Source organism: Balaenoptera acutorostrata, chromosome 21 (assembly GCF_949987535.1).
Source record: "Balaenoptera acutorostrata chromosome 21, mBalAcu1.1, whole genome shotgun sequence".
Classification (NCBI taxonomy): domain Eukaryota; kingdom Metazoa; phylum Chordata; class Mammalia; order Artiodactyla; family Balaenopteridae; genus Balaenoptera; species Balaenoptera acutorostrata.
Genome location: NC_080084.1, coordinates 4,333,079 through 4,347,801, shown reverse-complemented (window position 1 = coordinate 4,347,801; position 14,723 = coordinate 4,333,079). Strand labels below are relative to the sequence as shown.

General features: G+C 47.6%; 1 protein-coding gene across 2 annotated transcripts in view; it reads left to right on the top strand.

The window, feature by feature from the left end:
* The first annotated feature begins 1,032 nt into the window (after positions 1-1,032).
* Positions 1,033-14,723, top strand: part of SH2D4A (SH2 domain containing 4A) — a 71,953-nt gene continuing 58,262 nt past the window's right edge. The window contains exons 1-2 of one of the 2 annotated variants that reach the window (XM_057537086.1): positions 1,033-1,819; positions 6,328-6,702. In XM_057537086.1, coding sequence (XP_057393069.1) covers positions 6,522-6,702 — 181 coding nt within the window. In that variant the 5' untranslated portion in view covers positions 1,033-1,819; positions 6,328-6,521. The remainder of the gene's footprint in view (positions 1,820-6,327; positions 6,703-14,723) is intronic. The other variant, XM_057537087.1, reaches the window with a different exon arrangement.

Genomic DNA, 14,723 nt, shown 5'->3' with positions numbered 1-14,723 from the left:
ATCCATTACTTCAAATAAATGACTGATTTTAAAAATTAGTATCAAGTAAATAGGTATTTAGCTCTTCTCTTGGAACGCGGCCCTGGACGGGCATCAGGAACTCCTGAACACTCCCAATCATAGGGGTCTGTGACTCGCCCGTGGCCAGCAAGCAGGAGAGGCTCAGCCCCCGGCCCCTGCCAAAGCCCGCTGGCCCACACCTCACAGTCGACAGGGGCCCTGCTGGCATGTGAAGGCGGCAACCCTCCCACAACTCATCCTGGATCACGGGGTGGGGACATGCTTTCTTCTGAGGGCATGGGCCCAAAGGGAGGGAAAATAATTGAGGGCCTCATAATTAAGTAACAGTGGAGCAATAGAAAACATTTTAACTGTCTGCTTTTGAAATTAACGAAAAAATATATTTTCTATATCAGATTATGCCAATGGAAAGAGAAAATAATGGGTGATGGGAGAGAAGGAACAGAAAGGGAAGGTGGTAGCGGAGAGGGGGACAAGGTGAAGAGGATGGAGGGGGAAGCAGAGAAAGGAGAGGAGGAGAAGAGATACCTTACCAATACAGGAGCGAGGCCCACGGCAAGGAAGATGTAGAGGAGGCGGCAGAGAAAAGGAAAGACACACCGGGCTCCTCACTGAGCGAATGATGCAGTGTACGGTCTGTGCTCAGTCGGGCTGTTAACATCCATTCAACCAACATGTACTGCGTGCCTGCTGTGTGCCTGGGTGTCAGGTAGGATTCAAACTTGCCTGGGATCAGTCCTGGCATCACGTTTATGACTTCAAAAAGGCATAAAACATACACACAGCTACTGTACAAGGCAGTGCTGCCCCGAGGACGGCAGCAGGGCCCGGCTGTCTGCTCCCTGTGGGTCCCAGTGTCACCACGGGCCTGGCACCCAGCAGGTGTTCATTGAATGCTTCTCGGATGTGTTAAATGCTAACTTCGTAGTTCTTCAACCGCTCCACCATGCAGGGTTCACTCTGAGTTGGCCACAGCAGCTAGCCGGGGGGCAAATGACACTCCGGCCAGAAACACCCTACAGGCCATTCATTTAATAAGCAGTGGGAACCAAACCCAACCAGAAATTCTTCCCTGATAGGATCCCTAGAATAGTTCTTAAATAGCTCCTCAGGAGTCCTGACCTCTGCCCCCAGGTTCTACCTTTGAGTATCTTCCGAGATCTGGAGAGGCTAGAAATGGGTTTCATTTCTGAAGGAGCAAGTCAGGTGGGCTGCGTAGACGAGGTCCACACTCGCTGTTTACAGCCTCTCTCCCGGACACCCGCGACCTGGGCGTCACCAAAGCAGGCTGTTTGCTTCACACATTCTGAACGTTCCTCTAGACGTAAAATGCCCTCCAACGTTTCCGCTCTGCTTCTGCTGAACTGTCCTCCCAGATTTCCTTCTCCGTCGGCAGCCAGCTCCTCCCCCGTGCACCACCCCGACCTGGCCTGGCCGCAGTCCACGGCCTTCCTTTACCCTCTTTCCTTCTCGCCGCGTTTCTTTCCTTTTTCTCCCCTCTCTCCGCTGTCTTCATCTTCTCCGGCCTTCCTCCTCCTTGGTCCTGGCCTCCTACGAAGCCACACCCGTACGGACAAGCGCCGGAGAGTTTGATAATTTACTTCAGGTCAACAAAAGGGAAAGAAAAAAAAAAAAAAAAAAGTGAGCTCCAGCGACGCCGGAGCAGAAGCTCAACCCGTGCAGCTGAGAAGGTCCCGCCCGCCTGCCTGGGCCCCACCTGCCAAGACGCCCGGCGCCCGGCCGGGACCCACCGCGGCCCGCGGGACACGCGCGGAGGGCTGAGCCCCGGCGGCCGCAGGTGCGGGCGGCCCGGGCGGGCCTGGACCACGGGCGGGGCGGGCGGGGACGTGCTCGGCCCATGCCTTCGCCTCCCTCGGCGCCCGACGGCCCCGGGCGGCCCAGCCCCGCGTAGGCTGGAGGCGGCCGGGAAGGGCCGGGAGGAACCAGGGAGCGCGGGGGTTCCCGCGGGTCCGGGTCCCGCCGGCGGGCCCCGCGCTCCTCCGCCCGGCGGGCTCAGGTGCGGGCGGCGCGGTGTCCGGTGTCAGGTGTCCGGTGTCGCAGCGCCGGCAGGAGAGCCGCGGCGCCGAGCGCCGGGCCGGTGGTCGTGGTGAGGGGCGCGCGGGGCCGCGGGGCGCGGGCAGCTCCGGCTCCGGGCCGGGTCCCCGAGGGGCGTGCGCGGGGCTGCCCGGGAGGGAGCGCGCGGGCGGCGGGGTGGGGTCGCGTGGGAGTCGCGGGCGGGGGAGGACGGCCTACCGGGCGCGCTTCCCGCTTTCGAGGGCGCCGGGGGCGCGGGGGAAAGGTGCGGGGCCCGGGGTGGGCGCGCCGCCCCCGGAAGACGGGCCCGGAGGGTGGCCGCAGGCGGCCTGGCGGTGACCTTACCCCGCCCTCGGGTTCGCCGGGCGCCCCCGGGGTGGCCTGAGAGGCAGCGGCGAGTCACTGCAGGTTCGCTCAGCGTCGTGTTTCCCCCGCAAGTCACAGGAAGGAGGCAGGCGACCTCCCCTCTTTCTAAACTTAGTGCTTGCTCGCCTCTTAAAGGGCTTTGTTTGACTGCCTGCTTAATAGAAACAACGACTTGGATACAGTTTTTTGGGGTTTTTTTTGAGTGAAGTAAGTGGAAGGCGTATGCGGGCATAGATCTGGCATGAGTGGAGTTTCTGGGTAAATCCGTGTACAGTGATTTCAAATTTCTGAAGAGCGGTGTATATTTACAAAATTTACCAAATTGCTGTCAACATTGGCAATTCATTTTATCCTCAAAGATAGCCCTTGTGCAGATAGATTAATAACAAAGTTGAGTAAGATAACAAAGTCTGAAAACAGAGCTGGCTGTTTTAAAAGAATTAGAATTCAAACTATATTCTTATCGTTAAAATTATACCATCCATATCACACTATTTTTATTATTGATTTGGCTGTATCTCTGGCATTTTGGGTAAGGTCTCAGTCATTAAAAATACAATTAAAAAAAAGATAGAACAGTGGCTCTGGAAAGTGTGAGAGCTAGGCCACATCTCTAGGCATCCTGAAACACAACTGTGACCCATTAGAAATTTATTTTTGGAAAAAGTAGCAGATGTGGACTTGTTGTCATTTCTGTCTTTTAAGAAAAGTGCTGTACAAGAAGAAAAGCGAGTTAGCCGAGCATTCCTTTTTACTGGATCTTGCATAAGTGGAAGCCTGCTGCCCTCAGTGTGTTAGACACGGAAAGTCATGGCAGTTTGAATCCGCAGCAGCACTGATTGTCTGGGGTAAAGTGGGGAAACCCTGGTCAGTTTATTTCCTCATTTCTGCTTCCTCTACCCCGGCTCCACTTGTCTCCGAAACTCCCCTCTAGATTATATGGCCTGGACCTCAGATTACAAAGAGTCACAGCTCAGGCTCATTTCTCGTGAGGAAACTGACTACAAGGAAGTGAAGTGACAGCCCAGAGACACACACACAGCCTGCAAGGCAGAGCTGGCCGTCCCGTGAGCGGCCTGAGCTGTATTTGAGGAAGGCTTTCGTTCACACCACTGGGAGTCCACAGCCTCAAAGTGGCAGGCAGTGCATATTATTCAGCAGCCTCGCCCCACAAGAATGTTGTCAGCTGGGTCCCCAAGTTTTCTCTGAGGACAGAGGGAAGCCAGTGTCTTTCCCTTAAGGTCCACTAGTTATCTTTAATGCCAAAAAAATCCATGTTTGCTACAAAAGGCGAAACAGCACGAACTTGAAGCTGTGAGAGCTTGAAGGTGTCATCCCCGAGCTGCAGAGCAGCCCTGCACCCCACGGTCCGCCCGTGCTGCTCCCAGGGACAGTGGGAGGGGGAGCCAAGGAGACTGAGTGCCCGGAGAATGCCATGGGCAGCGTCATCCACGCCTGGGCCGGCATGGCGGTCATTTCCCGCTGTCCTTCCTGGGCTGGGGGCTTTTCAATACCTGGCCTCCCCTGAGCTCACCTACAGTTGCAGGGGTGAGGTTTCTGCCCCCGAGAGGGACCCTGCCTTGTGCGCTTTCGGTTCAGCGTTTCCGCTCTCGCGAGAAGTTGCTGGTTTTCATTCTGAAACTTCACCCGTGGTACCGCATCCCGATGATGCCCTGATTCTGGGGTCACAGACTCTGTTGTACTGACTTGGAGCCAGACCACCCAGCGTACCCCTTTCCATCTTCTATAAAATGGGGATAGTGAGGGACTGAACTCCAAGATTATGGCGAAGATTCATTAGTTACTGCATGTCAAGCGCTCAAGGTAGTGGCTGCGCGGCAGGTGTCAGCACTTGTGACCAGGAGCGCCCTGGGTGGGGAAGGGGGGGTGATTTGACCCTTTCAGGGTTTTAGTTTTTAGGCTCAACCCACACTGTCCCTGTTGCTGGGAGTCACCCGATTCAAACTGGGAAACAGAGTGGAAGCCTCCAGCTTCACTGGGCTGCTCCCCTCCCCACGTTTAGTTTCTGTGAAAGTCAACCCCTGCTCAAGGAATGTGCCAGCATTACATTTACCGGAATGTCAAGGACTCGTTCACTTTGGTTTCTTACCACTTGGTCTTGGAGCACCGGAGTCCAGTGAGCTGAGGACCTGCATTCTTCCTGCGGTTCTGACACCTACAGATAAGAGCTCAGCCTCAGGAAACCTCCCTTTAGTGTGAATTTAGTTGGCCCACCCCTGGAGAAGCTGTGAGACCCAAGAGTCAAGAAAGCATCACAGAACTTCAGTACTGTGGCCGTTACAGCCTTTGAATATCACCTCAAAGCAAAATACAAAGCTAGCCAGGGAGCCTGGGGCGGGCATGGCTGACTGAGTTAAAGTCAGACAGTGCCTGTAATTAAAATTTTCTCTTAACGTTGTGTTCCATTTGAGTTTTGGTAGTTGAATGCTGCAGATTGCAGGATGCAGTTGGCGGGAGTCGTGGTAGCCTCAATAAAGGTCCCTGCTACACAATGGCTCGTTAGTGAATTGAACTATGTGTTGTGTATGCAAACCACTCTGGGTACCCTGGCTCTTGGGCTGTTGCTCTTGCTTGTCTCGGAAGACTGGTGTAAATGGAGAAACAGATGCACGAGGAGGAGTATGAAAAGGTGAAGCTGCAGGGGCCTCCCAGGGGTGAGAGGAGCATCGCAGTCTGGCTGGAGAACAGCCAGGTGATGGAACTGGGAGAGCCATGGTGTGGCTAAGTGACTAGTCTGAGGTTTAAGAGCATTTGAACTTAGTTTGGAGAAAAAGATATTTGAGAGGGCGTGGCTAGATGGTGGGATTATTGAGGCATTGTAAACACAAAAGGATTAGTCAGTTTCTTAGAACATAGGTCATCCTGGAAAGTCGAAATAAGTAAGCTTTTTTTGTGTATCCTATTATACTGGAACCAAATAAACGTCTTTTTTTTCAGAATGGAAATCTATACATTATTTCCTTCTGATTACAAAAATATGAAGGTTTGGTATATTTTTTAAAAATAGACCAAATAGAAACGTGTGAAGTAGAATGAAACCGCAGTGGGGTAGGCACCCCCATGAAGCAACCTGTGTGCTTAGGTCCAAGACTCCTTCCTCTGAGAAACTCTCTTATAGAGCCAGGACCCTTTGTGACGAGCCTGGTCACCTCAACTCCCCCAGTTTATCTGGTCTGTAAATTTAGAGCCTATTAAATTAGGTTATCTGGAAGAGGTACACCTAAAACCTGGTGACCTTCCAAAATGTACATGAATGTTCTCTCCTGCACCTGCACTGTTTTCATGGTCTAGTGTGTTGTCTGAACATTGCATTGTCCTTTTGTGAAGATGAAAGTACATAATCGTGTTTATTTAGTGCTACTTTTAAGGAGAAATGGGAAAATGGCACTGTGGTCTAATTTTTATTTCTTCTTTTTCCTTCTTTGAGCATGGCTTAGGTTTGGTTTGGGTTTGGGTGGGTAATTCTGAGAAATCTCAAAAACAGTATTTCCTTTTGAAATAACTTCTTTTAATTTTTCCCTGTGCCTTTGTCTCTTTAACTCTGTTCGTAGCCATGGACGTGGTGGTTTGTCGGGCTCTGAGGTAATAGTATGTTTGCTTAGTTGGGAGAAGGCCAAACCTCTGTTAATTTTTTTGTTTCCCTGAGATTGACCTGTGCAAGGTTAGGATTTGGTTTGTTTTGTTTTGTTTTTTGATAAAGTATCTTTGGAAATTACAGGATACAGTTTACACAAACTCTTAACAAAGCTTGCTTCAGCTTTCTTGTGAAATGAAAAGCGATACTGTATTTCCTCGAAGCTTTATTCCTAAGCCTGTCCTGGCCCCATGTCTGCACATTTTAACACTTTTTAACACGGCCTGCATTTTGGCTGTTGCTCTTTGCAGGTTCATGAGTGGCGTTTTGGACAGGATGCTTGGTGCCGGGAACCCAGAGCCAGTTTGTTGAATTACTGTCCCAGCCCCTCGAGTCTCGGGGAAGGTCTGCGGGTGCCTCCCAGGGCCAGCCCAGGTGAAGGCAGCCCTGGAAGCCATTTTCAAGAACTTTTGCCACAGGTGTAAAAGACTCCAGCCTTGCAAAGATGCTGAAACAGATACTGTCGGAGATGTACATAGATCCTGATCTGCTGGCAGAGCTCAGCGAAGAACAGAAACAGATCCTGTTCTTCAAGATGAGGGAGGAGCAGGTCCGCCGATGGAAAGAAAGAGAAGCAGCAATGGAAAAACAGGAGTCCTTGCCAGTGAAACCCAGACCAAAGAAAGGTAAGCGGAGCCCGCCTTGCCTGGGAGCCTGCACGTGGGATGCCTCCTCGCTCGTTCCCACGTTTCACACCAGTCAGAAGCAAGCCAGGTGCGAGGTCCAATTTGGCAGGTGGACCCTCAGTGTTATTGAGATTTTAATGGTGCAGTTGATTGACTTGAAGTCTCCATGCTCGTGCATGTACACACACACACACACACACACACACACACACACACACACACGGCAATTACCCTGGAGTTGTGAGGCCGAAAGCAGATCTCTTACTTGAAACCAGACTGATCTTAAGCTGCAGTAAAAAGTCACCCGTGGAGCTGCACTTGAGGGGAATTAAGGAAGAGTTCTATCCCCTTATTGTTCCAGACAACTAATATTCTGCTACCAGCATACGAAGTCTTTGTGTCAAAATCTTTGTAGCAATGCTGTTTGCATTTCCTAGATTCTAAGAGATATTTCTTTGAGTTTTCTTTTTTAGGGAAATTCACTCTTAAAATGCAAATACTACTAACAGGAAAAAAGTCATAATACTAATTTTTTAGTGTGAGATCATTTTTCAGATGTGCTACGTCTTCCTGACTCAAGGAATCCCTGGTAACTTGAGAAGGCCTTTTGGGACCATGGGTGAGGAGGAATTCCTTGTACATCAGGCTTAAAGCATAGACACACACAGATGTGGAAGAGCACACATTAACACCCCCCCCCCCCCACACACACATTCTGTTATGGATGAATACCTATTTTGTTTTAAAAAAGCACAGTTTTCGGCTTTAAATTGTCAAAGTGTGATGGGGAGTCTTTATATTGAGTAATAGTCAATAGAAAGTTAATTGGTCTTAGTGATTTATTCCGTGCCACTTCTTGCCATCATTTTGAAATTGTTAAACTGCGCCTAGTTCAGAAAGCAAACCTGATGTCTTCACAGGAGGTGCAGCGACATTTGTGCTCTGGGTGGGATCACCTCTGTAGGGGAGCATTACATTTTCTCTTAAAGGCAAAATGCTTCTAGGTTTTGCCTCTTTACTTTGTATTTACTTTTAAAGTTGCGCTTGTTCACTTATCAGTGTTTATGAAATCCTATATTTGGGATGCTTTTTCTATAATAAAATGTTATCATTTGGAAAAAAACAACACAGGGTTCAAGGTCACTTACAGAGAGGTATTCAAGATCAATTTCTCTTCATTTTTCATTCAGCCAGGAAATATTAAATTTGATAAAACCATTCAGGGTTTCAAAGATTGAGAACATGAATCTAACTTGTATACACAGACTCAAAAAGGAAGTCAGTTTAGTGACCTTTACCTTGTACTGCCTTTCATTAAAACCTTTTTCCAATTAAGCCTTTATTTTTCTTTTAAATATTTATTTATTTGGCTGCGCCGGGTCTTAGTTGCTGCATGCAGGATCTTCATTGCTGCGTGCGGGATCTTTGTTGTGACATGCGGGATCTTTAGTTGCAGCATGCGGCATCTTTTAGAATTAAGCCTTTATAGTGATACGGAAATAAATATGAGTATCTCATTTATTATTATTATCATCAATGGCAGGTATTTATTAAACACCTGTTTTGTCAGACACCACGCAAAGCACTTTTACATACATTATATGTCATCTTCACAATATTTCTGCAAAATAGGTATCAATTGTCCTATTTTACAGATGGAGAAACTTAGAATCAGAGAAGTTCAGTAATAAATGCAAGGTCACACCACCAGTTAGTGCCCAGATCTGCTGGGTTTCACAGTACCCTACACTCTCCAAATAGATACTCGTTTTTCCTTCTAGAGGGAATGAGTCCAAACTGAAGCATGAGCTTTTATCTTTCTGAACTGGCTCCTTCATCTCCTTACATCCTTCAGTCAGAGTTTACCAGGTATAACCAGGCCTCTGGGCACCATGCTGGTTGTGAACATAACGCACAGATGTGGTGGGTGACTGAAGCCTCGTGACAGCAGAAGAGCTCTTGCCCCTGGAATCGTTGGCCCGGGCTCTTTGAAAGACTTTGGGCTTCCCATGTTTGCTGAATTGTTCTCCTCGTGCTGACTTAAGACAATAATTTCCATTTCTTTGCTTAAGTTCTTCCTCTGCAGGGTTTGAATCTACCTCTTCAAAAACCTATGTTACTTTATAAGTTAAGTGATCGTAAAAAATGTATGTTGATTTACACAGTGGAATAGGTAATTTTAAAATCTCAAAAATACAACAAACTAGTGAATATAACAAAAGAAGCAGACTCACAGACGTAGAGAACAAACTAGTGGTTACCAGTGGGGGGGGCGGGAGGGGGAGGCGGGGTACAAACTATTGGGGGTAAGACAGGCTACAAGGGTGTAGTGTGCAACACGGGGAATAGAGCCAATATTTTGTAATAACTGTAGATGGAGTGTAACCTTTAAAATTGTATAAAAATTTTAAAAAGTAAATTAAAATCAGGAAAGAATCAAAAGAAAAAGGTGAAATTAATTTTAATATCTTTTATTTTACCCGATACCCAAAATATGATCATATCAATATATAATGAATATAAAAGTATTAATGTGGTATTTTGCATTAATTTTCCTCCTACCAAGTCTCTGGTCATTTACCTGTCTAGGACACCTAAGCCCAGAGCAGCCTCATTTCGTGTGCTCAGTAGTGACCTGTGGCCAGCGGCTACCAGACTGGACCCTGCAGCTTCAGCCCTCTGGTTACGCCCCAGCAGGCAGACGAGGTCCAGAACTCTGTCCCTCTCTAACAATCATATTTTCACACTACATTTCGAAATGATTTTCTGATCTATCACTGAGTTAAATCCATACTTCCGATTGTTTTTTAGCCTCTCCTACTTTAGCCTGAGGATTACTGTAAGGTGGACAGGTTCCTGGGATACACAGTATGCTAGTATCACTAAAAGTCTAGTGATGCTTTTTGAAAACTCACCACAGCAGGCTATAGAGAGAAAAAAATGACCGGATGATAGTGAAAGAACCACTAAGTGGTGAGCTAGAATGGTAAAGGAATGGGGTGGATGTAGATATATTTATGAGCCAAGAAAAGGACAAGCTCAAAGCCACAGACCAGCTATGAACCACTAAGGAAAAGTAGCACTTAAGTCAGCCAGACCGTCGAGGAGGAACACATGCTGCGGGCTCGACAAGCAGCAGCTGGGGCCTCGTGTGGCCTGGGGAGCCCCAGCCATGACAACACGGCCTTGACTCTTTGTGGCGTGATCACCAAGGACAGAGCAAGATGAGACAGAGGAGACCTGTCTTTATAGGGGAAGTGGAGAAAGACTCTCAGACCTTTTCCTTTTCTGTAGTCAAAGAGGAACCACTTTGGTGCAAAACGTATTCTTCCAAGTGTTAAATTTAAGGGAATAATGAACTTTTGTTGTGAAAAACTGATAGAACTAGTCTCATAGCATTGTGGTCAGAAAAGATGCTCGATATGTTTTCAGTTTTCTTAAATTTACCAAGACTTATTTTGTGGCTTAGCACAAGATCTATCCTGCAAACCGTTCCATGAGCACTTGAAAAGAATGTGTATTCTGCTGCTTTGGGATGGAAAGCCCTCTATATGTTCATTAAGCCTATTTGGTCTAATGTGTCATTTAAGGCCCGTGTTTCCTTATTGACTTTCTGTCTGGATGATCTGTCCATTGCTCTAAGGGGTGTGTTAAAGTCCTGTACTATTATGGCATTACTGTCAATTTCTCCTTTGTCTGTTCATATTTGCCTCATATTTTGAGATGCTTATACGTTGGGTGCATATACAACTGTAACAATGTTACAATTGTTATATTTTCTTCCTGGATTGATCCCTTGCTCATTATGTAGTGTCCTTCTTTGTCTCTTATAACAGTCTTTATTTTAAAGTCTACTTTATCTGATATAAATATTGCTACTCTGGCTTTTTTTTGGTTTGGTTTTGTTTTCCATTGGCATGGAATACCTTTTTCCATCCCCTCACTTTCAGTCTGTATGTGTCTCTAGATCTGAAGTGAGTCTCTTGTAGGCAGCATATATACGGGTCTTGTTTCCACATCCATTCAGCCGGCCTACGTCTTTTGGTTGGAGCATTTAGTCCATCATTTACAGTTAAGGTAATTATCGATATGTGTGTTCTTATTGCCATTTTGTTAATGTTTTGGATTCTTTTTTTAGGTCATCCCCCCCCCCTTTCTTCTTTTGTTTTCTTCTCATGATTTGATGACTGTCTTTGTGTTATGTTTGGATTCTTCTTTCTTTTTTGTGTGTATATCTATTATAGGTTTTTGGTTTGCTGTTACCAGGAGGCTTTTGTATAGCAGCCTATATATATATATATATATATATATATGTGATTGTTTTAAGTTGCTGATCTCTTAATTTCAAATGCATTTTAAAAACCCTGCTTGTGTACTTTCCTCCCTCACAATTACTATTTTTGATGTCATATTTTACATCTAATTGTTTTGTGTACCCCTTAACTGGTTATTGTGGATATAGATGATTTTACTACTTTTGTCTTTTAACCTCCTTGCTAGCTTTGTGTGTGGATGATCTCCTACCCTTACTGTATGTTTGCCTTTTTCATTTTGTAATTTTCTTGTTTCTAGTTGTGGCCTTTTTCACCTTTAACATTTGTTGTAAAACTGCTTTCGTGGTGCTGAATTCTTTTAGCTCTTGCTTGTCTGTAAAGCTTTTGATATCTCCATTGAATCTGAATGAGAGCTTTGCTGGGTAGAGTGTTCTTGGCTGTAGGTTTTTCCCTTTCATCACTTTAAATATATCGTGCCACTCCCTTCTGACCTGCAGAAAAATCAGCTGATAGCCTTATGGGGCTTCCCTTGTATGTTATTTGTTGCTTTTCCCTTGCTGCTTTTAATATTCTCTCTTTAGCTTTAATTTTTGTCATTTTAATTACAGTGTGTCTTGGTATGTTCCTCTTTGGGTTCGTCCTGTATGGGACTCTCTGTGCTTCCTGGACTTGGGTGACTATTTCCTTTCCCAGGTTAGGGAAGTTTTCAGTTATTATGTCTTCAGATATTTTCTCAGGCTCTTTCCCTCTCTCTTCTCCTTCTGGGCCCCTATAAGGAGAATATTAGTACATTTGATGTTGTCCTAGAGGTCTCTTAAACTGTCCTCATTTCTTTTCATTCTTTTTTCTTTTTTCCTGTTCAGCAGCAGTGATTTCTGCTACTCTGTCTTCCAGCTCTCTGATCCATTCTTCTGTATCATTTAGTCTACTATTGATTCCTTCTAGTGTATTTTTCATTTCAGTTATTATATTCTTCTCTGTTTGGTTGTTCTTTATATTTTCTAACTCTTTTGTTAAAAATTTAAACTTCTTGCTCTGTGCATCCAGTCTCCTCCAGAGATCTTTGATCGTCTTTACGAGCACTACCCTGAACTCTTTCTTGGGTAGATTGCCTATCTCCACTTCACTTAGTTCTTCTTTTGGGGTTTTATCTTGTTCCTTCATCTGGAACATGTTCCTCTGCTGCCTCATTTTGTCTAAGTTGTTATTTGTATTTTTATGTATGTGGTAGGTTAGTTATGTTTCTCGGCCTTGGAGAAGTGGCTTTCTGTAGGAGATGTCCTATGTGTCCCAGCAGTGCACTCCCCCCTTGTCACTCAAGCTATAGGCTCTAGGGGTGCCCCCTAAGAGGACTGTGTCGGCCCTTCTGTCGTAGGGGCTGAGTATGCGGGCCATCTTGGAGGCTTGGTTGGTCCCCAGCCTGGTTGGTTCTCAGGCCCTGCCTTGTGTGGATGCTGCTGGCTGCTGTGTAGATGGATCTGGTCATGAGGTGACTGGTTGAGGAATCCTAGGGGGCCCTGGGGCTAGTGCTGGCTCACTGGTGAGTGGAGTCAGGGTACCAAAGACTCCAGGGATGTTGCGCACCCACTGACAGGTGAACATAGGTCCTGGGGCTAGTGCTGGATTGCTGGCAGGCAGAGCCACGTCCTGGAGTCTGGCTGCAGGGCCCAGGGATCCCAGAACTCATTTCAAATCATTGGTGGTGGTGGAGCCAGTTGCTGGCACAGTTGGGTCTGGGGTCCGGGGTGTCCTGAAGATTTTGCTGGCCTGCTAGTGGGCAGGGCCAGGTCCCAGCTGGTCCCACGGTAGGGTCTGGCGAGCTGTGGGTGGGCTGGATCTGCAGGCTGTGGGATCGTAGTTTTGTTGCTTCTGGTGTCTGCCTCCTGGCCAGTGAGTCTGGTCTAGAGACTAGTGCCAGCTGCCTGGAGCGAAGGGTCAGTGCCTGCCCACTGGTGTGTGGAGTTAGGTCTTGGCCCGCTGGTGGGCAGGGCCAAGTCTAGAGGTGTGTCTAGAGTCAGCTGTGGGCTCAGGAAGTCTTTAGGCAGCCTGCTTATGGGTGGGGCTATGTCCCCATCCAGTTGGTTGTTTGGCCTGAGGCATCCAAGCAGTGCTGTCTACAGGCTGTTGGGTGGGACCAGATCTTGGCGCTCATGAGCCAAGATGGCAGCCACCAACAGCAATGTTCTCGCAATAGAATGTTCCCAAATATGTCTGCCACCAGTATTTATGGGCCCAGGGTGATCTGTAGCCACCCCCGCCTCTCTGGGAGACTCTCCAAGACCAACACGTAGGTCTGGCCCAGGCTCTTATCAAATTACTGCTTTTTGCCCTGGGTCCTGGTGCATGTGAGATTTTGTGTGTGCCCGTTAAGAGTGAAGTCTCTCTTTTCCCCACTCCTGTGCAGCTCCCGAAATTAAGCCCTGCTGGCCTTTAAAGGTCAAATGCTCTGGGGGTCATCTTCCTCGTGTAGGAACTCTGGGCTGGGGAGGCTGACGGGGGCTCAGCACGCTCACTCCTGTGGGAGAACCTCTGCAGTACAATTATTCTCCAGCCTGTGGGTCACCCACCTGGAGTACATGTCTCGTTGTGGCTCCTTCTTTATGTCTTTAGTTGTAGAAGATCTTTTCTTGAAGGTTCTGGTCTTTTTCATCGATGGTTCTGCAGATAGTTGTGATGTTGGTGTGCTCGTGAGAGGGGGTGAGCTCAGGGTCTTTCTACTCCATCATCTTGGGCAAACTCCTCTTTTGATTTTTTTTTTTTTTTTAAGAATTTCACTTATTTATTTATTTATTTATTTATTTTTTGCTGTGTTGGGTCTTCGTTTCTGTGCGAGGGCTTTCTCTAGTTGCGGCGAGCGGGGGCCACTCTTCATCGCGGTGCGCGGGCCTCTCACTATCGCGGCCTCTCTTGTTGCGGAGCACAGGCTCCAGACGCGCAGGCTCAGTAATTGTGGCTCACGGGCTTAGTTGCTCCGCGGCATGTGGGATCTTCCCAGACCAGGGCTCGAACCCGTGTCCCCTGCATTGGCAGGCAGATTCTCAACCACTGCACCACCAGGGAACCCCCATCCTCTTTTGATTTTTTAATTGGGCTACCAGAAAATGTATAATTACAGGCGGAGCGCCCATTGGACAGCACTGCTCTAGACGGTAAACATGGTACCAGCCGGCACTGATTGAGCTGACGGCATGTCAGACCCTGACCTCTGTGCTTAAATATATCATCTCATTAAATAATCACAGCCAAGCCTGGAGCTGAGTTACTGTTCACCGTGTGAGGAAACTGAGGCTGAGGGATCTTAATAACTTGCCCAGGGCAGCAGCTAGTAAGTGACCCTGAGTCTGACTCTCCCGGAGCCAATGCTGTTGACAAACATACCACCCGTTCAGCTCACCTGGAGCTTTGTAACAGTTCCTGTTGTCTGCAGGTGCCCTGCTCGCGTCTGAACACGTGCTTGCATCGGCATCCTGCCGTGGAGCATTTATTCTGTAAGATTCTCTCTGGTAACACACACAAAGGAGGCTGCCTAGCAATGGACCTCTCTCCAGCCGGCAGAAGCCTCACGCAGGAGGCTGGGCTCTGGGCGCCGTGTGTGGTGCCCGAGAGGCTCCACGTGTGCCCCTGAAACAGCCTCAGGCTTGTGAAATTTCATTTGTAGATTTTCAGGCAAGTTCCTTTATGCAAAACCTTCCCTTTTTCATGAAATGATGATAAAGGCTTGCTTTGTGCCACCTGCCGTGTCTACTT